The 25,037-nt window shown below is 45.5% G+C and overlaps 1 protein-coding gene across 4 annotated transcripts in view; it reads left to right on the top strand.

Annotated features, from left to right (window-relative positions):
* LOC122817080 (ankyrin repeat domain-containing protein SOWAHC-like) overlaps positions 1-25,037 on the top strand; it is an 877,444-nt gene that overhangs the window by 370,326 nt on the left and 482,081 nt on the right. For all 4 annotated transcript variants that reach the window (XM_044090234.1, XM_044090232.1, XM_044090233.1 and 1 more), the window contains exon 6: positions 4,505-4,606. In XM_044090234.1, the coding sequence (XP_043946169.1) occupies positions 4,505-4,606 (102 nt within the window). The remainder of the gene's footprint in view (positions 1-4,504; positions 4,607-25,037) is intronic.

The following is a 25,037-nucleotide window of genomic DNA, read 5'->3' as shown; positions in this document are numbered from 1 at the left end:
TGCCACAGTCTGGAAACAATGATTACTCTCATTCCCTGCCTACAACAGGAGTTTCATTGGTGGGCAAAGGCTTGTCACCAAAACAAGGGACAGACATTCACATTACCCCCAGACAGGCAGACACTAACAACATATGCATCATATTATGCCTGGGGGGGCCCACATGACAGGAAGATGCATTCAGGGCACATGGTCCTCAAACCAAATGCAGCTACATATCAATCAAAAAGAGATGCTAGCTGTTCAAAATGCCTTGACAGCCTTCAAGGACCTACTTCATCCGGGACAACTACTGATAAAGACAGACAACACCACGGTTATGTAGTATATAAACAAGCAGGGGAGCACACATTCTTACCCCCTTTGCAGACTAGCCATGACTTTGTGGGACACAGCATTGACTTACCAAGTACATCTGCAGGCACAATTCCTGCCAGGAAGGAAAAATATTCTGGCAGACTAACTAAGCAGAAACGTCATGGATCCCCACGACTGGCAGCTGGATCCACAAGTCTTCAGCATGATAACAAGGAAACGGGGATGCCCGGACATAGATCTGTTTGCCTCTCCTCACAACTACCAACTAAAAATATTCTGCACAAGGACTTATCACAGACAAGCATGGAAAGTGGATGCCCTGTCTTTCAGCTGGAAAAACCTATCAGTATATGCCTTTCCCCCACTGCCTCTCCTCCCCAAGGTACTCCTAAAGGTCAGATAGGAGAAGCTAGAGATGATACTGATTGCCCCAGACTGGCCCCGCCAGTACTGGTATCCAATCCAAAGGAACTTGTCTCAATGCTCAGCTTGGATCTTACCTCAGATACCTCATCTACTGTCCCAGAAAAACAATCAGATCTTGCACAGCCAACTCAGGACTTAAAACCTAGCAGCATGGCGGATAATGTAGTCATAAAAAACACACCTCTCAGTAAAGCTGTGATGGATGTCATTTTGGAAGCCAGAAGGCCTAGTACTAGAAAATCTTATGCTGGAAAATGGAAGAGATTCTGTGCTTGGAACCAGGCACAAGGAACTGAGATGCTGGACAAAGGCCTATTTTTTCATCTATTAAAATTCATGCCTCTGCCATTTTGGCTCATTACAATACAGAGCCACCAATCTTTTCTCATCCCTTATTAAAGCAGTACCTCAGAGGAGCCAAAAAATTAAGGCCTCCAAGGAGATCATCAATGCCTGCATGGGACCTCAACTATGTCTTGGAAAAACTCACCCTGCCTCCTTTTGAGCCAGCTGCTACTGCTGATATAAAGTTTTTATCTTGGAAAACAGCTCTGCTCCTAGCAATAACTTCTGCAAGACGAGTTTCAGAGCTACAGGCACTCATGGCTGTGGTACCCTTTATCATTTTTTATCCAGACAGGGTCTCTCTCAGGACAAACCAAACATTTATGCCTAAGGGGGGTGTCCAGTGTGGCTCTTAACCAAACTATTCATCTTCCAACTTTTTATCCAAATCCACAGAACAAGGGGGAGCGAATTCTGCATTCTTTGGACGTACACAGACAGCTTAGATTCTACTTGGACAGAACCAAAGTTTTCAGAAAGACAGAGCAATTACTAGTAACATATGCAGAGTGTCAAGGAAAGGCTATCTCAAAGCAGACTATTTCAAAGTGGATAGGCCACTGCATTCGTTTCTGCTACCTACACCATGGCAAGCCAGTGCCTAAGGGCATTAGGCCACATTCAACCAAGGCTGCAGCCAATTCAGCAGCCTTTCTCAGGGGAGTACCAACCAAGGACATTTTAGAGGCTGCTACTTGGAGTTCAGTGCACACCTTTACAAAGCACTATCATCTGCCACTCTACTCTAAATCCAGGGCAGGCTTTGCCACTGCAGTTCTGCAGGGCCACATAGCCACTCCTAATGCTGTTTAGCCCCAGCCTCCCAACCATAGCTTTGAGACTCTACCCAAATGTAATGACTGCAACAGTGAAACACGAAGAACATAGTACAGTTGTGTACACTTACCATAAATGTAGATGTTCAAGTGTATTCACTGTTGCAGTCCAGGTTACCCACCCGCCATCCCCCTTTCTTCTGATGGAACGTATCTTTCCTTCTCTGATTTATACAACCTATGTGGTGTATTTGCTTGTAGATGAAGGTAAAGTTTATATTGGTGCATGTATTTTTATATATATATAAATTTTGGCTACCCTTTTTAGGGGGCACCTGACATCTGAGGCAAGAAAAACTAAAGAAAATGGCATCAGCTGCTTCTTTTATACCCGTGACGTCAGGGAAGGGGTGACAGCAGCTGACGCAGGACCCAGGACTTTGGAATTCAGGCCGACTGAGGGCAACCTGCCAGCAGGATTACCCAAATGTAATGACTGCAACAGTGAATACACTCAAACTTCTACATTTATGGTAAGTGTACACAACTGTACTTTATCTCCCGCAGACTTCACTGAAAATGAGACCTTTCACCTTGGGCATTCATGATTAACAGCTGTTAGTAACTGACTACAGAAGTCTTTCTAGACCCTGCTTGGATTTGGGTTTTGTAGTGCTTTAGGCCCTTGTGTGTAGCAATAGCCAGGCATGCAATTAGCCAGCACTAAAGCCACTTTTTCCATACCTTCATTTCATAAAAAAAGGCATGCATCCTGTGATAACCATTTGCAGGATGACAGTTTTGGCAGCTGAAAATACACTGCAAGTGTGCTGTAGGAGGAAGAAAGAGACTTTGTTTTCATCGTTAGTTGGTATTTGGAGAGCCTTGTAAAAACTGTCCCTCTATGCACATGCCTTTAATGCTTTAAGTCTAACCCTATAGTTGATCAACTCTGGAAAGTCAAGATCTGGATAGCCTGTATGTATTCACAACACAGGAGTCTGTTCTATATGTTTGACTTAAAAAAGAACCCCAAAAGTTGCAGCCATTTGAGATAATAGTTTTGATTGCTATGGAATAGTAAAACCCAAGATGTCTGCATGAATGGAGTGTTCTTAAGGCAGAAATACACAGGAATGGGTAAACTCCTTCAGTAGTTGGTAGCATTTGTCCTGTCACTAAAGTAGTGAGGCATGTGTAGCAGTCACCTGTCTTTCACAGAACACAGGTGTCTTATTTTTATGTAATATTATATTCTCTAGTACTTTAGAAAACATGGAAGGAAGGTCAGTATAACAATATTCTCCTCCATGTCCCTCTATTCTTCCTTCCTTCCAAGGATGTTTTATTCAGTTGTTGAAATAGTAGGGATTACAGTGCAGCACAAGAGTGACAAATTTGTAGTCCTATAGAAGCTTAAAAGTGACTACGGAAATGTTTTCACTATTTCTAGATAAAAGTACTACAGTTTTTAGGGCATAAAATAGTTGGAATGCATTGAAATATGATATGTGTAGTGCTACCTCTTTGTACCTTGTATCGCTGAGAGCAAATTACTATTCCTCCAAAGGGGATATAGTCCCAGTTTGTTCCATATTATAACAAAGTTAAGGAAATCTCTTTGCTTTGGTTGGAGTACTTGGTACCTTTAGAGAAGGGAAGTTAAAGGCACATATTGTCTGCATCTTTCTGTAAATGCACACACACACACACACACACACACACACACACACACACACACACACACACACACACACACACACACTGTTTCAGAAGTTTTCATGTAATGCAAGAGCATCTGCTGAGTACAATAGGGTATAGTATTTCAGGAAGAAAGATATGTATGAAGAAAGGGTTACAATTTATTAATAGATAGGGCAGTATCAGTGTACTACTTTAAAGTATGAAAGGGACAAAGATGGAGCGGTCTGCCTAATATCACTAGAATGTAAATAAAAAATTATTTGAGCTAGTGGATAATAAAACAGTAAAGACATGTTTAGGATTGACTGGGTCATGTAGGAGAAAGCAAGCCAAAAGGTGAACTATTTTTTTTTTTTTTTTTTGTCATAGCCTTGTCTAGTGTGGAGAATGCTGCACTATGTTTTTCTGGGTCTGTATTATATCTGAGAAATGTAAATGCATCGAATACCCCTTCATCGACCTGTTTTCAGCAAAAGCAAAACTCCATGAATGATCATTACAGTAAAATTTTTCCCATGGTGAGTAACCAGTGGGCCATCTTCGGGAATTTGCCCTTTTCCCCACTGTAGTGCGATCTTGGAATAGGTATATTTAGTTAGGGGGCTGTGGGGGGGGGGGTGCAGCTCCCCACCAGGGTGGGTTTTAAATTTTTCTGTTTTTATGCAATTTGCGGTTGTTACATTGGCCCACTAGTTATTTACCATGGGAAAAGTTTTGCTGTAATGATCGTTTGTGGAGTTTAGCTTTTGCTAAAATGGTTTGATGAAGACGTATTCGATTATTTACATTTCACTGATATAATATAGATCTGTTCTCTTTAGTGCTGTCCATGTTCCTTGGAGAAAATTTATTAGTATCTTGTCGTAGCATGTTGGTTATTTCCTCGGCTATAGACATATATGCTATTGTTAGGTTGCTGTTCTTCCATTTTTCAGCTGGACCAAGCAGAAAAGAATTGGATGCTTTGTGCTGCCAAGGGACAGCTTGCATCACTGAGGCAGCTTCTGCAGCAGGATCCTGCACTGGCTCACAAAAAGGTAAGGGACTTTACTCCTTTGCATTTTAGTGCATACCACTGAGGGGATTATAAATGGTCTTCTTTGATAACAGTTTCAACCATTTGATCAGCTGACTTGATATTGACTGAAACAATTGAGTCTGGGGCGAATAGTAATCTTGCATACCTTTCAAGAATATGGATTTGGGGAAAATTATATATTAGGAGATTTTTTGCTATTTTGGGTCTTTTGAAAATGCATTTTTGTATATCTGGGAGTACATTCCCTTCTAATTTCCCTTTTTCTTTAACTATCTGCTGCTAAGGTTTCTGTCTTATCCATACAGTATGTTTGTAGCAACAAATACCATGTCTGTTGACTGGTCTTGCTTTTTTTTTTTGTAAGACTTCAGATGTGACAGAATCAAGCAGGTACAGGTTGCTGTGTAAGAGGCAAAGATTTGTTTATTTCTTAATAAGGTAAGTGTGTGCCTTGTGGCATATGTGCCATAGGTTTGTATTTTCTTCACTGCTACCTCAGTTCAAAAAGACCTGATGTGCTAAGGTATGCAGTCTTACTCACAGGTCCTCAGACACTTTATATTATCTTTTTATTAGGATGCGAGCCAGAACTAGTACATATTTAGCCTAGCTTTCCTGAAAAGAAATTCTAAACACTAAGGTGACCTGTTGCATTTGAATGTGGCTTTGTTGATGGCTGCATGTTTTTGTCTTTTATTTTAAAATACTGTCATTGCTGATTGTGTATGTTTAGATAGCCTGAATTGTGTCAGTGGCCTCTATTGTTAACAGGATCTGATCATTGGTCAAATGTTACATAATTTCTCCATTTGTAGTATAATAGTGAATTTTTTATATTTAAGGAATGGTGGAGTTGGGGAGGAGGGAGAATTGCTCCCCTGCAAAAATGGATGAATTCAGATGATTCTTTTACTGGTATAAGGACGCATACTAATACTTGATTCTGATGCGGAAACCCTTACTGAGTTGTGTTTCTGGAAGAATGTGTTTTTTTACCAGAGCTGTTTTCATTAGCTTTTTGTTTGGTTACAATATTTGAAGTGTGTACTGTAAGTATTTATTTTGTTTTTTCTGTGATTTGTGTTGAAATTATCATCAAGATTTCAGTAAGGTTACTGCTAGTAATAAGTAATCTGAAGTAGGGACTTCATTTGTCAGCAACCTTTTGGGTCTTGGATCCAACTTCGGATCCGAGCCGGCAACTTATTTTACAGCTTATGGATCCGAGCTCCTAGCTCCTCCCCTTACCCATAATCCCCTGCCAACCCTGATTGACCTCAGATCTAGTTTGCCGCTTTTAGAAGAGACAGCTGGATTTCAGAGCTCCTGGCGACTTTCAGATAAGTCTTGAAAAAAACTTGTCAATATAGAAAATCTTTTTTGATTTCTTAAACAGTGTGTGTGTTTAGGATTCCCTTTTGTTAATTTTATTCATTTTTAGTGTAATTCCTCCCCTCGCTGGTTCGTAGAGTGTATGTTGCTTGTGTTTTTGGGGCCTGGTGTGTTTGTGTAGTTATTTTTTCTAATGTCGGAGGCCCCAAAACCCATTTTTTCTAAGTGCACCGAGTGTGGCCATAAGCTTTCACCGGCGGATGGCCACACTCGGTGTGTTCGGTACCTTGGGGTTGAACACCTGTCCTCAGGGTGTTCCATTTGTGCAGCGTTCAACCCCAGGGCACTGAAAGAGCGGAGGTTGAAGTTGGTTCTGGCGGGACTTTTGCCCCCGGATCCAGCTTCAGCCTCTGGTACTCCCGTGGCTCCTCCTCAGTCCTTGGTGGTAGCCACTCCTGCCCCCCTTCCCCCGGCCGGGACTCAAACTCCCACTAAGACGCCAGAGGAAAGGGAGGCCAGGAGGGAGAAAAGGAGGGAGAAGCACCACAAGCGGCGGGCCGAGGCCTCCGCTTCGGCCCCCCCCCAGCTAAGCGGGCTTCTCCCTCCACGGCTTCCAGGTCCCCTCCTCCTCGGATCCGATCCCCTTGCTTTTCCCCGGGACCCGAGGAGGAGGAGACCCAATCTCTGTCGAGGTCATCGAGACGGCATTCCTGGCCCGCCTCGGTGGCCTCGTCGAGATCTACTTATAAGTCTTTCTGATACAGACTTGGACCGGATGATGAGAAGGTTCATCCAGGCCCAGCTGCAGATGGGAGTGCTCATGCCTCCCCCCCCCCCTTCGGGGGGGGGGAGCTCGACACCTTCTTTTGCCCCGATAGCTCCTTCTCCGACCCGCTTCCCGGGTTCGGAGCGCTCGGAGCTGGGCAGCGTTGGAGCCGGGGGTGGGTCGGCGCCGACAGTACTGGGTACTTCGGCTCCGACCCTGCCCTCGAGTCTGTCAGGTCCTTCGTCAGATCCGACCTCTCGGAGCAGTGGGCCGAGCTTCGGATCTGAGGGATTCAGTGTGCCTTTGGCTCCGTCTAGGTCAGAGCACACGGGTCCTTCGGATCCGGTGGCCTCGGCGCCGGTTCCGATCCCTTCATCGGATCCGAGTGGGAGCCGACTTTTGGATCCCAGGGAGAGAGGCTCCCCCTCGGCCTTCGATGTAGTGGAGAGGGCTCTGTTGAGAGCATCTGGACCCCCGGTCCTTGCATCGGCTCCACCCTGCACTCCCTCTCTGCTGGGTCAGGCTTCCATCACCTGGCCACAGGGACAGCCTGCTTCGATGTCCCAGGTTGTTCCACTGGAACAGGATATTGCTGGTGAGACCTCCTCGGACAGTCCCCTCGAGGAAGTGCCTTGCAAACATAAGTGTAAGAGGAGACACGTGGACTCCCCCGAGTCCTTAACAGAGGACACGGACTTGGATGAAGGGGAAGGCTCCCCAAGGTCACCCCCCGAGGATGTCTCCTTTGGAGACATCATGGAAATGCTCAGGATCGGGGGGGGGGTCTGCCCCCAAGGCTTCCTCCGACGAGTCCGTGTTCCTGGAGGCATTCGAAGCAGGCCCGTCTACCTTTTGGGTGTCCCCTCCGGCCAACCCCCTGCTGGACTTTATCATCACCAGGGCATGGAAGGATCCGGACAATGTGGAGCCAGTCCCCAAATGCCCGGATAGAATTTTGAGTCCCCCTGCAGACCGGTCCCATTGAAGCAAGGGTCCCCCTGTAGATGCCATGTTGATGGCGGCAGCCACGAAGAGGGAATTAGCTCAGGAGAGCCCTTCGGTCCATCCACCGAGCAAGGTGTCCCGCTCGATGGATTGCCTCGGGAAGCGGGTAATTTAGTTCAGCGACCTTCTCAGTAAGGTCCCTGAGCTACATGGCACATGTCATCAGGATGCAGCGAGATCTTATCAAAGAATATGCTGCTTCCCCCCCAGAGTCCATGTCGGCGGAGGACAAGCAGTTGTACTCCACTCGTATGGCCACTCTAAGATCAGTTTCAAATACCTCTATGTGGCTTTTGTCCCACGCCACAGAGGGAGCCGCTAGAGCCAGCAGAGCGGGTCTAGTCATGAGACGTCAGGCCTGTGACTTCGTGTAGTCCTTTAGGGTGTCCTTTGCGAATGCCCCCTTTGATGGTTCTGCCTTGTTTGGCAAGACTGTTCGCGAGACACTTGTCCAGAGCGAAAAGGACGGGAAGACGTTGTCTGCCATCGGAGTCCGCTTCTGTGCTCCCCAGAGGTCCTTCTCCAAGAACCAAAAGGGACAGAAGAAGATGTGGTTCCAGAAATTGCAACATTCCCATCCTGCTCTGGACAACCAGTCCTTCCGTGGTAGAGGAGAACAGGGAGGACGCCACCCTAGAGGCAGAGGGGCCCAGAGAAATTTTGGGTCCAGAGAAACTTTCTCTGATTGGCCCACACAGCAGCCCTGAGGGGTTGCCCGACTGCTCCACTCTGGAGGCAGTTGGGGGGCGCTTCTCGAAGCACCTGGCGGCTTGGGAGTCCATTACGTCAGATTGCTGGGTGCTTCGTATCATATTATCCAGAGGTTACAAAATCCCACTGCTCCATGTCCCCAGACTCAAAAACCTCCCCGATGTACCACCCGATCAGAGGGAGGCAGCAGCTGCAGAAATTCAGCAGCTGCTAGAAAAAAGAGCCATTCAGCCCGTCCCCCCAGATCAACTCGGATTAGGGTTTTACTCCAGGTTCTTTCTGGTGCCAAAAGAGACGGGGGACTTGAGACCGATTCTCGACCTTTCACTCTTGAACCTGTCAGTAACCAAAGAAAAATTCTGGATGGTCACCCTTCAATCCATTCTCCCCCTCTTGTGGGAGAGCGACTGGATGTGCTCAATAGACCTCAAGGATGCGTACTACCACATTTTAATGGACAGACGATCCAGGAGGTTTCTCCGCTTCCGGCTGGTAGCCAGTCACTATCAGTTCAGGGTCCTTCCCTTTGGTCTCACCAGAGTCCCCAGAGTGTTTACCAAAGTGTTAGCAGTGATAGCGGCCCACCTGAGACTCCAGGGAATGCAGGTCTTCCCGTACCTGGACGACTGGCTCCTGTCCACCTCAACAAGGCATCTACTCTGCGCAGCCAGAAATCACCTTCTCCGGCTAGCTCCCCATCTAGGCATTACGATCAACCTGGACAAATCCTCCCTTGCTCCAACACAAGTGATAGATTTCATAGGGGCCAAACTAGATATGAGAAGTCTGCGAGCGTTCCTCACTTCGGAGCGACTTCAAAACCTGAGACTTCATGTGCGGGCCATCCTCCAATTAAAAGCCCCACTGGCGGAATTGGTCCTGAGGGCGCTAGGCTCCATGGCAGCAGCAATAACTCTTCTTCCATACGCTCGTCTGAATATGAGGGTGCTACAGTGGACCCTTTTAGTCCAATGGTCCTTTCAGTCTCTCCCCCTCAACCATCCTATCTCACTCAGCAGGGCTTGCAGGAGGGCCCTCTTATGGTGGCTCCAGTCCCGGGACCTTCATACGGGACGACCCTTCTGCATGCCGCCTCCCCTCGCCACGGTGACCACGGACGCCTCTCGCCTCGGGTGGGGGGGCATTGCTCAGGCAGAATGGTCCAAGGCACGTGGAACGACACAGAGACCTCTTTGCATATCAATGTTCTGTAGATGAGGGCGGTGCTGTTGGCGTTGCAAGCATTTCAGAACCTTCTCCCGGTAGGAACTATTGCGATACAGACGGACAACATGTCAGTTGTGTGGTACATCAACAAACGGGGGAACCAGGTCCTACCCTCTCTGTCGAGAGGCCATGAGGGTGTGGGAATGGGCGATCTCCACCAACCGCTTCCTTATCGCAACACACATTCCGGGACGGTCCAACATTCTGGCGGACAAGCTCAGCCGCATTATTCTTTCCCCTTACGAGTGGTCTCTCAATTCCCAGGTAGCGAAGCGGATTTTTGCCGAATGGGGGCAACCCTGCTGCGATCTTTTTGCCACTCCCTCTAACACGAAATGCTCCAGCTTCTTCGCTCTGATTCCCCCCCTCGGGGAAGCCCTGAGAGATGCTCTAGTGCATGCTTGGCTTCCCGGTCTACTTTATGCCTATCCTCCTCTACCCCTAATGCTGAAACTGATACAGAAAGCCTCTCGGTTGGGGAGCAGAATGATCCTCATTGCCCCATTTTGGCCTCGTCAAACTTGGTTCCCTTACTTATGGTCTCATCTGGTGAATCCTCCCTGGATTCTGGATCCCATTCCGGATCTAATATCCTATCCCTTAGGCCTACCGACCCCGAATCTGGACAACCTGAAGCTGACAGCTTGGCTGCTCCAGTTCCACTTTTAGTCAGGACTCCCGGCATCTCTTCACCAGTTAAAGCCATCTTGGTGGCAGCACATAATCCTTCCACTAGGAAAGTCTATCGCAGTAAATGGAAGCGTTTTTCCATCTGGGCGGAACACCATAACATAGATCCCTTCACGGCTTCGTTGCCGTCCGTCTTGGATTTCCTCACCGGACTTTTTCAACGGGGAGCTAGCTGTTCTACGGTCAAGGTTCAATTGGCAGCCATTTCTCATTACCATGTGGGACACGAGTCAGTTTCCTTGACTGCGAAATTATGTAAAACCTTCCTCAAGGGTACCTTCCTGCTCAGGCCTCCTGTCAAGGAAGCTGTACCCCCTTGGGATCTATCATTAGTCCTTCAAGCCCTGACTGCCCCTCCCTTTGAACCACCTGCCTCGGCCAAACTTAAATATCTTTCCTGGAAAACGGCGTTCCTTGTCGCCATCACTTCAGCGAAAAGAGTTTCCGAACTTCAGGCCCTTTGTGTGAAACCTCCCTACTTGATTTTTCATCAGGATAGAGTGTACCTCAGGACCAATCCCTCCTTTCTTCTTAAGGTGGTCTCAGAAACCAATATCAATCAGTCCATTAACCTGCCAGTTTTCTTCCCTAAGTACCAGAATAAAGGAGAATACAAGCTGCATTCCTTAGACGTGCACAGACAACTGCGCTTCTACATTCATAGGACTGCTGGTCACAGACAATCCGATCAGTTGTTCATTTCCTTTGCCAAATTCAATCTGGGTAAAGCTATTTCTAAGGTCACCTTATCACGATGGATTTCACAGTGTATTCTTCTGGCCTATGAAACTTCGGGGAGGCCCGCACCTCAGGGAGTACGGGCGCATTCTACTCGCTCCATATCTACGTCTGCTGCCTTTAGATCTAGAGTATCTTTGGATGATATTTGCTCTGCAGCCACTTGGGCCTCATCTCATACCTTTATCAACCATTATAAGCTGGACGTTATTTCCAGAGGGAGAGCATCCTTTGGCTCTGCAGTGCTCTGGAACATCCTTCCATGATGGCCGCCCAAGACTCTGGTAGCTGGGGACTCTGTCCCAAAGGTTGCTGACAAATGAAGTCCCTACTTCAGATTAAGAAGTTATGTACTCACCATAACGTTCCATCTGAGTAGGTGACTTCATTTGTCTGCAACCATCCCCCCCTCCTTCCCCCTGGCCTTCAGAAGTCTATTCTTGAATGTCCTTTCTTGGTCCCTTTCGGGACACTTTTGGTCTGAGATTTGGTATAAGGGCAAACTTGATCTGAGGTCAGTCAGGGTTGGCAGGGGATTATGGGTAAGGGGAGGAGCTAGGAGCTTGGATCCATAAGCTGTAAAATAAGTTGCCGGCTCGGATCCGAAGTCGGATCCAAGACCCAAAGGTTGCAGACAAATGAAGTCACCTACTCAGATGGAACGTTACGGTGAGTACATAACAACTTATTTTTTTACAGCTGATGATAACCATTTTTGATTCTTGGACAACCCTACTGCAGTGCTTGCTTAAAAGAGATGCTGCTCCATGGTGGGCTGTTTCTTTGGCCTACCAGGTATGCTAATGCTGCATTCCAGAGGAGCAGCATATGGTAATTAGTCATGTGCTCTTCCACCGGACATTCCTCCAGCAAGTGCTTTACACAGCCAAAGGATTCATAGAATGCTCAGATGTGTAAATCCTTATTGCCAGCAGCGGTAATTTAACTTAGTCAAAAGCTTGCATTCACGCATTTCTTTCATTGAGTGAGACTGCGTGAGAAGTGAGGCCTGTGGAGTTTAGCAGATAAGTTAAATAGTGTTAGGGTGTGTGTCTCTTTTGTATGTAAATGTGTTGTGTGTTTGAGTGTATGCAGAGGTGTGTGTGTGTGTGTGTGTGTGTGTGTGTGTGTGTGTGTGTGTGTGTGTGTGTGTGTGTTTGCATGCCTACGTGGGTTATCTCAGTATGGGGGTTTAGTTAGGGGATGAGTAGGGGGGGTGTATATGGGTGAATGGGTGAGAGTGTGCATGAGTGTTGAGAGGGTGGTGGAGCTGTCATTAGCTCCCCCTAGACTAACGAGCCATGGATGTAATGGTGAGGGGAAAGTAGACACTAGAGATTTTTTTTTTTCATTTTAATCACCTGAAAGACGACAGAGCAACATTTTTGCAGTAGGAAAGACGTGGGGACACTGTAGACACTAGGAATTATTTCTGGATGTTGCTGTGAGTAGCAGGTTTTGCATCCAGGATGCATGTACTGAACAGCAAGAAGTATGAAACTCTAATGTGTGGGATTATTGAATGAATGCAAGCGTCCATGATGTATGGGGGCTTTGCTCAAGACTTGCGGAAAATGACAGGAGTGGGGAATGACTACTTCTTCTAAGCCACTTGAAAAGTTAATAGAGTATCATAGGTTTGTACTAGGCTAATGGCCCTGGAGCCTTTACAAGCCTAGCCCATAGGATTACCCTGGCATCATGCCACCCAACCTTAGTTCTAGTGCATCTGTCGAGTAGAGCCACTGGAGTGATCCCCGGGGTGAATTTTCTATTTCCCATCCACTCATCAAGATTTCTCTTGAAGAGGGCCAGTGAGGTGCTCTGCTTGACATGTATGGGAAGTCTGTTCCATAGCATGGGCAGTCTCAGGGTTATGAACCTGTCCCTCCAGCATGTTCTGTTGATTGTGGTAATGAGGTTGAGGTCTCTGGAGCGTGTGTTGTGGAGGGATTGGGATTTCTTTAGATGTAGCATTTCTAACAGAGCTGGGTCAGACATGGCTTTGTAAGTCAAGCAGAGATCGCCTCTAAGAGAGAATAGTTAGATTTTTTTTTTTGAGTCTGTCCATATAGGACAAGTGTTTAAGGCCTAGGATTCTCTTTGTGAGGTACTTTTGCAGCCTCTGCAGTTGTTGCAGGTGTCTAGTGAGGTACATGCCAAATGGAGCATTATACTCGATGATTGGCCTAATGAGGGAAGAGTAGAGAGAGACAATGACATCTTTCTTCCTGGATGCAAAACCCTTAGTAATGAGATGTGCCACATAGAAGGACTTTCTGACCACAGTGGCAATGTGGTGGTCAAAAGAGGTTGCTGTCAGCCTGTGTTTCCAGATCTCTTATAACACCTTCTGTGTTCAGTGGACTATCATTGATGTGGTAATTCAAGGGAACCAGGTTTTTCCCAAGGGGGATGACGACACATTTTTTGGCATTGAGCTTAAGGCCATGGTTCTGACATCAGTCGTTGATCTCAGTGAGGCCTTTATGTAGGATGCCAACATCACTTGGAGAGTTAATAATAGCTCCCAACTTGCAGTCATCTGTGAACTTTGTCAGCCAGAGTCCCTTCATGTTTTTCTGGACTTCAGAGAAGTCAATACCAAACAGGAGAGGACCTAGGACCGAACCGAACCCTGTGGACTCCACTCATGACTGGTTGGCAGTCTGACTTGGAGTCAGCTACTTTTACGTTATGGTTTCTATCTGTGAGACAGTTTGCAACCCACCTAGATATATATGGGTTGATGCCCAGCTTAGTGAGTTTTTCTATGATTCCTGAGTGGGGAATGGTAACAAAGGCCTTGGCCAGATCAAGTTAGGCTGTATGAACCACCTTGCCTTCATCCACAGCTCTGGTGACTGACTCAAAGAAGTAAACCATGTTGAGCAGGCATGATCTACCCTTCACAAAACCAAACTGTGTAGGATCCAGAGTTTGGAGATTCCCTATATCCTTGTTTATTAGGTCCATGATGATGCGTTCCATAGCCTTGCATATCAGACTCATCAGGCTAATGGGGCGATAGTTCCCAGGGTCTGTAGTCGCTCCTCCTTTGTGGAGAGGGATGACTGTAGCAGTGCACCATTTGGTAGGTTTCAAAGCCTGAGGTGAGGCTGTGATTGAACAGGGCACACAGGTGCGGTGCCAGTTCACTCTGTAGTTCATGTAGAACACAGCCAGGGATATTGTCAGGTCCCATAGAAGCTGGATTCTTGGCCTTGCACAGTGCTGATTTAACCTGTGCAGCAGTAATACTGGGTGCCTGGCAATCTACTGGTATTGTGATTGGTCCTTTGGGGGGGAGTAAAGTTGGCACTGAGTCTGTCGGCCAGTATATTAGCAATATCTGTTGGCTCGGTATAAGAGGTACCATTGTGCAGTAGCTCAGAGCAAATCTGGGTATTGCCATGGAGATTCTTTACATAACTGTAGAAGGCCTTGTGGTTTTCTTTACTATTTGCTGCAATTCTGTTTTCATAGCTAGCTTTAGATGATTTGATGAGGGATCTCAACCTTTTGTTGAGGCTGATAGGGAGTTTTTCCAGTCTTGGACCTTCACCTTATTCCACATCAGTTTCATCCTTCTGTTGTAGAGTTTGTTTATTGCAGGGGACTACCAGTTTGGCTTCCTTTTTTTGAGGAGAGAGTCTTGGTTCTATTGGGTATGGAGAGATCCATGCATTTGTGTACGTGTTCGTACAGTGCATTGGTATATAATTTGGTGGTCATGCAACTATTCTCCATTTGCATGGGTGCCATGAAGTTAGCCAGCTCTGTTTTTAGGAGCCCAAATTTAGCTTTGGAGAAGTTTTTCATGATGGTTACCTTTGTTGGTGGGGGTGGGGGGTGGATTTCCAAGGTGATTAGTTTGTGGTTGGATCTAACCAGGGAAGAGTTGACTATTGGTGTAGAGCAACGGTCGCCCATGTTAGTAATGACCAGGTCAAGGATGTCGTTACCTCTAGTGGGGGTGAGAACAAGCTGGTCCAAGGCATTGCAATTAATGAATTCCATGAAGCGTTGGGCAGGTGTATTGGTATATGAGTAGTTTTCCCAATTAATGGTGGGGTAGTTGAAGTCGCCCAGTATGAGAGTGTTAGATTGGACCCTAATATTCTCCAGGGTGCTTAGGAACGTGGAGTGTCTTGCATTATGATACAGTTTTCTGAAAAATAGGAAGAATGAAACTCTGAGTAGCATGATTGACTGACTGTAATTATTTATGAGAATTACAAGTGCTGCAGTGGTACAGCGGTAGCGTTGCTGCCTCACAGCAAGAGGTTCTCCCGTTCGATTCTCGGCTGGGCTTGGGAGTGCCTTCTGTGTGGAGACTGCATGTCCTCCCCGGGGTTGGGTAGCGTTCGAAAGACATGCGTGCGTAAATGGGCGTGCCTTCGTTGAAGGTTTGGCGTCGAGCTGGCACCTCAGCGTTTCGTAAAAATCTACTGCCAGTCATTAGCGGACCAGAGTTCCGCTGTGGCAACCCCTTACCGGGAAAAGCCGAAAGACAAACAACAACAAAGGACAGTGAAAAATGAGAGAAAACATTAGTAAACTTGTTTAAAATCAGCAGCTGGTAAGGAGTATGGAGTTGTGTGTCTGTGTGTTTGGTTGTGTGTGTATGTGTGGAGGGGGGTCAAATGAATAAGTAGGTTGCTAATGCCACCGCAGTGCATCAGCCATAATTACTGCAAGGCAGCAGAAAAGAGCCTGTTAGAGCTTGGGGTAATCATTGTGCGATTCAGAGATATGCATATCTGCTGATAATGACATCTGTTTTCATTGCAGCTAATGTCTCTCCTTAATCACTGGTTCCTATAATTGCTCATGTTTGGACCTGTCTCTGAATTATAGCCCTTGTGTCATGTACAGTTTGTGTTTTGGGGTTTTAATTTTGCTTTTATTTGCTTTGCTGTTTTTTTTTTCCTGTTCAGTTATTTGCCATGTACCCTTTATGTTCTGCTTCATTTGTAAGACAGGTTAATTTTCAGGTGATAGCAGTAGATTACATTTCTATAGTCTTACAAAGAAGAGTGAGTTAGTGTGGCTTTTAATGCTGCTCAGGTTCTAGGCTACCTGCGAGGAAGTGTCCACATGCTTCACAAATATGATTAGGAGACTGTTACTATCACAGAAGGATATAATTTGTTTCTCATCACATTATGTAACACTTGTTTGATGGTAGAAGGATACAGTTTATCTAATCTATTCAGGAGATTGAATAGCAGTAGGGAAAGGAGTCCTAGGGAAAGGAGTCCTGCTAGTACAATTGTAATGCGGCCTTTTCATTGCAGATGCTTCTGAAAATAGTCTGATCACCCTGTAAAACCACATCAGATAGAATATGTAAATTCATTGTTCATGCCCCACAGAGAGAACACCACTTCTCAATACTGACTAAAGCTAAATGACTACCCATCTGGCAGGCAGCCAAGTTCTTGCTTGGATGCTCAAGCTTCTGATTAATCACCTAGGATTCCTTTCCATTTTTCACTTGTTGGATCACCTGTTAGACTTCAAAGTGCAATCTAAGATGTTTTCTTTCCACAGATCCTGCACTTCTTTTCCTTGAAACAAACACCACTACACTGACCACAGCTTTTCAGTGCTTAAATCCCACTTATGGGAATCCCTTCATTACAGTCTTAAAGAAGTCAGATCATATCCTAATTCTGAGATCAGCTAAAAAATACCCGTTGAAAGTTGTAAAATGTAAATGGCTCTCAGATAAGAGAATTATTATGGCCTGTCTTTCACTCTTCACCATACCTTCCCATTGCTTCTAATTGATGCATTCAGATAAGAGAATTGCTTATGGCCTGTCTTTCACTCTTCACTATACCTTCCCATTACTTCTAATTGATACATTCAGATAAGAGAATTACTTATGGCCTCTCTCTCACTCTTCACCATACCTTCCTATTACTTCTAATTGATACATTCAGATAAGAGAATTACGTATGGCCTGTCTTTCACTCTTTACCATACCTTCCCATTGCTTCTAATTGATGCATTCAGATAAGAGAATTGCTTATGGCCTGTCTTTCACTCTTCACCATACCTTCCCATTACTTCTAATTGATACATTCAGATAAGAGAATTACTTATGGCCTCTCTCTCGCTCTTCACCATACCTTCCCATTACTTCTAATTGATACATTCAGATAGGAGAATTACGTATGGCCTGTCTTTCACTCTTCACCATACCTTCCCATTACTTCTAATTTGTACATTCAGTTCAGGTAACACTCTGTATTCCTCCTTTTTACCCCTCTTTTCCTTATCCTCCATTAAAGGAGAACTGCATTCACAGACTGAAAAAAACATGTTTATTTCATCATGTCTTCATGTTTGCTATATTTTAACACTATTTTTGTACGCTATATACTTTTTTTATATTTTAAATGTAATTCCAGAGTTTGCCCATGTGGGATCTGGCATCTTGATGTTTTAGTCTACCTCTAGGTACCCCACATTGCAGTGTTTGGCTTTAAATTGCATCATACCTCCTAAGCTCCTGTGAATGCATTGCCTTTACATTTGTTTTCACGTGTACCCTGTTTTCGTCTAGTCAGTCAGGTTTAGTTACCATTTCTTGCTTTTCAATGACTACTTAAAAGACAAACTGGGATAATCACACAGGACAGTATTCTAAGCACCTGTAACTACTTTTTTCTTCCTAAAGTGACCAATTTTTATTCTTTTGTTATGCCCAAGTTTTAGTCCTAAACTCATCTTCCCTCCCCGTAAACACGTCCCCTTCGTATCTGTCAAAGTGGCAAATTTGAGCTGTTTGCTCACAAACACACAGCAAGATCACAGCATGAGACAAAGTTCATGTGGTGAGAATACTATTCTGTGTGATTATCCATGCTTGTCTTTTAAATAGTCATTGAAAAGCAAGAAAAGGTAATGAAACCTGACTGACTAAAAGAAAGCACTGTATATGTGAAAACAAATGTAAAGTCAGTGCATTGACAGGAGCTTAGAGGCTATGATGTAATATTTTAAAGCGAAACACTGCATTGCGGGATACCTGGAGGTAGACTAAAAAAATCAAGATGCCAGATCCCACGTGGGCAAAATCTGGAATTTCATTTAAAAATATAAAAAAGTATATAGAATCCAAAAGTATATAGAGTCCAAAAGTAGTGGTAAAAGGTAGGAAAAGTTAAGACTTGGTGAAATATAATGTATCTGATGTCAATTTTCATTCATTCCTTAAACAATGGAACTGTGATCTGACTCTGTCGTTCTGCTAGCTTGTAGCAGCCAAAAAACTCTTGAGCTCCCTTCCTACACATAATGCTCTAAGCCCCACCTCCCTCTGGTTTCGTTTGCTGCTTTTGCGCATAGACATGGTCGTCTTGGCTCTTAAGCTATTATTAAGATGTGGGATTTTTTTTCCTTTTCACTGCCTTTCAGTTTTCTGTTTGGTGTGATATATCTTTCTGTTAGTTTCTAATATATTTCTATTGTAGCATACCCTTTCCTTTCCCTTTTACTCGCTAGTGTAATGTTGTGATTACCATCATTAGGTACCATAGTTGGTACTCTTCCCTCTTTTATTATTTTGCTAAAAATATTTTATAGATATATATATATATATATATATATATATATATATATATATATAATATTATATGTATGGACTCCAATTGTGCATGTACTGTTTGGGGCCTTCTCATTTGGAACAGGAATGTTCAGTATGTGCTGGGTTCAACCTTGGATCTCTTACAGAGAGGTGGAATAAACTTATTTTGAAGGGTCTTCTGCATATTCCCTTTGGTACTGCTATTGCCGGAGTTTAGTTGCCTTCATCCAAAGTTTTTAGGAGGTCCAGATCCTCGGACTCAGTGGCTTCCACTTTGTCAGAGCCAAGGAAGAAAAAACACAAGTTGGCTCTGACTTTCTTAAGTCAATTAAGTCCATGGCTACTGCTTCTTCAGATCCGTATCTGGGTTCTTTGGATCCAATGGGTTTGGATCCGAGGCCTCTGCCTTGTACTGTCTACTCCCCAAGTGTAGATCAGTGTCCTTTAGGGTGCCGTCGCCTTTTGTAGAGCAGTACTCTAAATCACTGTTGGTGTACTCGACTCACTCCTCCGGAAGTGTCACCGAAGAGGATGTGGAGAGGATGATGAGGAGATTCTTCATGGCGCATTTTCAGGGGGGAGTCGTCACGGTCCCTACCCCCTCAAATTAAGAACAGCATCCTTTCATTTCCCCAAAGTGTGTGGTTCCTCCTCTGACCTGTCCTGTGGTTTCAGAGTCCCTGGCTGCACGTGTTCCGGGTCCACCTGTTTTGAATCTGAAGAGATTGCCTTCTTCAGTGCTGACTACTAATAGTAATTCTGAGTGTGCTGGTTCTGATGTCTTCAGATCCAGACTGTTGGAGCTGAAGCTTCCAAGTCAGATCCGGGTGAAGGGATTGATTCCATGCTTTTTGGAGCTGTCCCATCCTCTTGGAACTTTAGCCTTTGGCAGCTCAGCTCCGACTTCTGCCTTGGGTGTTTGGCCCTTGGAGTGGGGTGAGGTAGTGGGCCAGAAACTCCTTTTCTCAGCTCCGTTGCCTTCCTTCTCTCCAGAACAGTCATAGTTCGAGGTCATGAAGGGGTTCTCTGCTCCAGTGGAGCAGGTGGACTCTTCCTCTTCTGATCTAACCCTGGCTTCTCTTCTGACTGTGCCCCATGATCCTCATTACGCCACTCCCCTGGGACAGTCATCCTGAAGCTTCCAGTCTCCCCAGCCGGCTATTGTTATTTCTTCTGACACTTCTGGGAACACTCCACTGAAGAAGTTCCTGTGAAGAAAACATGCAAGAGGAAGCACTTGAACTCCCCTCCAAGGAGTCTGTCTTAGAGGGTGCTAACTTTGATGAGGGAGAAGGGTTTCCCAAGTCAGCACCTGATGTCTCCTTTGGAGATATTCTTGAGATCCTAAGGCAGAAGGGTGTAGGTAGTCTCCCCAAAACCTAACTCCTGAGAAGTCGGTGCTTTTGGAAGCCTTCAGGACTGGCCCGTCTACCTCCTGGGTCATGCTACTCGCTGATGACCTTATCGACCTGGTCTCTCAGCAGGCATGGAAAGGAGCCTAATACAATCGAGCAGATTCCCAAAAGACCTGATAGGAGTCCGTCTCCACCAGTTGGGAGAGAGCATTGGAGCAAGGGTTTATCAGTTGATGTCAAGGTCATGGTGGCAGCAACAAAGAAGGAAATTGCTGAACAGAGTTCCTCTGTTTACTACCCTAACAGGGAATCTAGAGAGTTGGACAGATTTGGGAAGTGAGTGTATGCTTCAGCGACATTTGCCATCTGACCGCTGAACTATTTGGCAGACTTCACAAGGTTACAAAGTGACTTAATCAAGGAGCTGTCCAACTTTCTAGCAGGGACCATTACTGGAGAAACACAATCTTCTATGGATTCACAGTTGGCTACTCTTCAGTCGATCGCTAATTCGTCCATGAGACTCGTATCACATACTAGAGAGGGCACCTCAAGGGCTGTTGGTTCAGGCATTTCCATCAGAAGGCTTGCCTGGATGTGCTTATGTGATTTTGCGGAGCCTTTTAAAGTTCTATTTTATCAGTGTTCCTTTTGATGGTTTCTCATTGTTTTGCCTGACAGCGAAAGATGCATTCTCAGGGTGTAAGAAGGATGGAAAGACCTTGTCTGCAGTGGGCAGATGTTTTTCGACCCTTCAACAGACCTTTTCTAAGAGCGAAAGAGGAGGTCATAAGATGTGGTTCAAGAAATCGCAGGGTCCTTTCCAGGACATACATGGAGATAGCTCCCCCAGGAGTGTGTGTGTGTGAGGGGGTGATAATGGTAGAAGATGCCCCCATAGCCTCCTGAATGGAGGCCTGATTGCCTTCCTCTGCAGGGAGTCAGAGGTCGCTTATCCCTGCACCAGGAATCATGGTGAAGTTTAACAAAAGGTACCTGGTTGCAGAGGACTGTTTCCAGAGGTTGTATTATTCCCTTTTCCCTTCTGCCCCCTGTATCAAGGAAAATTCCTGATGTTCTACCCAGTCAGAGGGAGGTAGCAGCACTAGAAGTACAAAAGCTGCTAGAAAGAGAGTCATCAAAGAAGTCCCTCAGACCAGATAGAGTCCGGAACTTACTCAAGATTCTTTTTAGTGCCAAAGAAAACAGGAGACTGGAAACCAATTTTGGAATTCATCATGTTAAACAGAGCAGTTCAACACACCAAGTTTCGGATGATTACGGTTCAGTCCAGTTTGTCCTTTCTGAGCAAGGAGGATTGGATGTGCCCGGTAGACCTTCAGGATGTGTACTATCACATAAAGATGAACAGATGATGCAGAAGGTACTTATGCTTCCAGTTGTAAGCCATTACCAGTTCAGAGCATTGCCCTTTGGTCTCACCACAGCCCCCGGGGTGTTCACCAAGTGCATGGCAGTGGTAGCAGCTCACTTGAGACTGCAGGGATTCCAGGTGTTTCCGTATTTGGATGACTGGTTCATCATCACCCCGACCAGGTATCAGCTGATAGAAGCAAAAGACCATGTGTTGCAAACTTGTTCACATCTTGGGATTACGGTGAGCTACAGCAAGTCACAGTTGCAACCCACTCAAACTCAAGAGTTCGTTGGGGCTATATTCAACATGGAGTCAATGATAGCATCTCTTCCCATGTTGAGACTGCAGACAAAATCTCAGGTCAGGAAAATAATCTGCAGTACCAGGATTTCAGCTCAGTTGCTTCTTCAGGCATTGAGGTCAATGTCACCAGCAGTAATTCTTCTGCCCTTGGCAAGATATCACATGAGGATTCAGGCACAGTGGTGGATGATCTCTTAGCCCATGTCTGCAAAAATAAGGATTTCTTAAGTTTGCAAGCAATACCTTTCCTGGTGGATGCAGATGTTCTTCGTGTTTCACTGTTGCAGTCATCACACGTGGGTTATCTGCCAACAGGTAGCCCTCAGTTGGCCCAAATACCAGAGTCCTGGGATTTCTGCATCGGATGTTGTCACCTCTTTCATGATGTCAGGTCGGCAGGGGGTATAAAACATGCAGCCGACGCCATTACATCAGTCTTTCTTGCCGAGAAGGAGCCCAAAGCAGAAGCAGTTCACAAGTGCCGGTTGGCTGCTACCTGAAATTTTCATTTTTCGAGTTTCAAACTTGAAGTCTTCTAAAGCTAAGTACCCCACTGGGGATTCTTTTTTCTTGCTCTAACCGATGTCAGAAAAAGTTAACAATTGCCTTGCCTGTGGAAAGCAAATACCTCACAGAGATTTTCATTCTTACTGCGTCACCTGTTTAGGCTCAGACCACGATGTCCCTCGCTGTCGGTTTTGTGCCTTGTTTAACGCCCGAATCATTCGTCATTGGGCTATTTTTGTAGCTAAATTCTTTCGCTCTCGTTCTCAGTTTTCCGAAATGGCTTTGGTAAGCCATCCGAGTACAGATCTTCTGAAAAAGCACAAAGACAGAGACGCTTTGTTTAGCTAGTCGCCAGTATGCCGGTACTCAGTGAGGTGCCTTTGCAGCCCTTGATGCCCATTTCTGCAGATTCACAGGCCTCTGCTGAGACCCATTTGGAGTCCGGTATGCCGCGAGATGCTTCTTCGACTATGGGACCTGCAAATGTCTCTACCTTGGATGGGTCCGGAGCCACTGTGCAGGCACTGGCTTCTGAGGGTGTATTCTGACCTACCGATATTCGTATTAAAATGACATCTTGATTTTTAACTAAATCTACCGATCTAAGGCCCAGAGTTCGCACTTTGCCTAGAAAACCAACGTCCAAAGCACATGCTCAAGCTCCCATGCCACAAAAACAAATGCTTAGAATGGCTGAAGACCTTATTACTCTAATTAGGGGAAGCCAGCCTTCCCCTGCTAAAAGACAAAGAATTTAATTTTCTTCTGATTCTACAGACCAGGAGTCCGATGACTCTGACCCTTCTGATTACCAGGCCATACCCTTCCCTACCTATGAGGATTCAGATGCACAGGAATCCATTCCCTCTGCCTCCCCTCCAGAGGAGTTTTCTTTTGGTGAAACCTTGCATACCTCAAGAGAGCATTTCCGCTGGGAATGCCAGGACTATCCTCAGTCTAAAAAGAGACTCGGGGAATTTTTAGATTTGCCTTAGCACAGGCCTCTAGCTATACCCCCTGTCCTGGATATTGTAGATGTTATCTTCATGGAATCCAGTCTTACTCCTGACACTTTACTGGTTTTGTGGTTTGGTATTCGTAGTGGTCCTGACATTTTAGCACCAGCTCCTAGAAAACCTGACAGGTACTACAGAGTACCTGACTCTCACAAATTTCTCTTTAAGAATCCTACTGCAGATCCAGAGACCATTTCCCAGGGACCTAAAGGCATTAAGGCTACTACAGCCCCAAACCCTACCCCTTCAGACAGGGATTCTAGAGCTTTAGACAGATGGTGTAAGAAGGTATATACCTCTGCAACTCTTGCCATCAGGGCTTTGAATTGCCAATTTCACTTGAAGTACCAGCAACATATTATGGAAGTAATTAAACAAAAATGGTGTTACTTCCAGATTGTGCAGAAAAAAAGATTTACAAGAGTTAATGCATCCTGCAAACCAAGTTAGTAAACATACTTTGCAGTGTGGGTTTGATGCCTAAGAAGCATCTTGCAGGGCTGCTGTCACTGGGTTTTTGTACTGAGAAGGCATGCTTGGCTAAAGGAACAAGTCTTGCCAGACCATGTTAAAGCAAAATTACTACATGTTCCATTAAATCAAGATTGTTTGTTTGGCAGAAAAGCAGAAGTTCTTAAAAAGATGGAAGAAAAAGCTAAATCTATACAAACTGTCGAAGATTTCTTACAGGTGCCGCCACCTAGATTCAGTAGGCATTGGCCTTCAAAAAACTGGTCCTTTCCAGTCCCTCCCAGGCTTTCTCAGTCCAAACCCAGGGGAAACAGACAACCAAAACTACAGTCTCAGGGTATGCAGAGATCTAAACAATGGAGTGTTCCCACCTCAAAAACAGGGAGTGATAAGTCACCCCCTTATGGAAAAAGTTCACAATGACTTTCCAATTATCCTTCTCAGCCATGCCCAAGTACTTGCATCCCTAGGAGGAAAACTCACCCTTCATGCAAAAAACTGGATGTCCATTACGCAGGACCGATAGGTTCTAAACATTGTATCCCAGTGATACAGATTCTACTTCCACTCACTACTCACTACAAACCCCAAGCGGTTTGCCAGACCTTCCTCCAAACCAGTGGGCAGAGGCTCCAAAGCAAGTACTTTCCCTTCTCCATATCAGGGCATTCAACCTGTTCCAGTAGAACAAAGGGTATCAGGGTTTCTACTCCAGACTGTTCCTGGTACCCAGAAAAGAGAGCTCTTGGTGCCCTGTCCTGGATCTGTCAGTTCTCAACACCTTTCTGGTGGTCCCAGAATTCAAAATGCTTACACTGCAACAGCTTCTTCCTATGCTAGCCAAGGATGCCTGGTTAGTCACCCTAGACTTAAAAGAAGCTTATCTGCACATCCCCATAAGGGAGTCTTGCAGGAAATATCTACGTTTCAGGGCAGGCTCTATGCACTATCAGTTCTCTGCACTTAGGTTCATAGATTAGTACTAGGCTAACTACCCTTGTGGGCCATTTTAAGCCTAGTCAGTTGCCCAATGTGAGAATCAAACCCTGCACCTTGCGTCTGTAAGGTAAACACCTTAACCATTATGCCAAGCTCCCACCCAATTCATAGGTTAGTACTAGGTTAACTGCCCTTGCGAGCCATTTTAAGCCTAGCCAGTTATCACCTGTGAGATTCAAACCCTGTACCTTGTGTTTGTAAGGAAAACACCTTAACCATTAGGCCACCCTCCCAACCCTTCCCTTTGGCTTATCTACTGCGCCCAGAATATTCACAAAGTGCCTGGCTCCAGCTATTGCGTACTGTAGGTGGAGAAATATTCAAATTTACC

The sequence above is a fragment of the Protopterus annectens genome, chromosome 12.part0, assembly GCF_019279795.1.
Source record: "Protopterus annectens isolate FY-2018-M chromosome 12.part0, PAN1.0, whole genome shotgun sequence".
In the NCBI taxonomy this organism is placed as follows: Eukaryota; Metazoa; Chordata; order Ceratodontiformes; family Protopteridae; genus Protopterus; species Protopterus annectens.
This window is presented reverse-complemented; position numbering and strand designations above follow the sequence as displayed.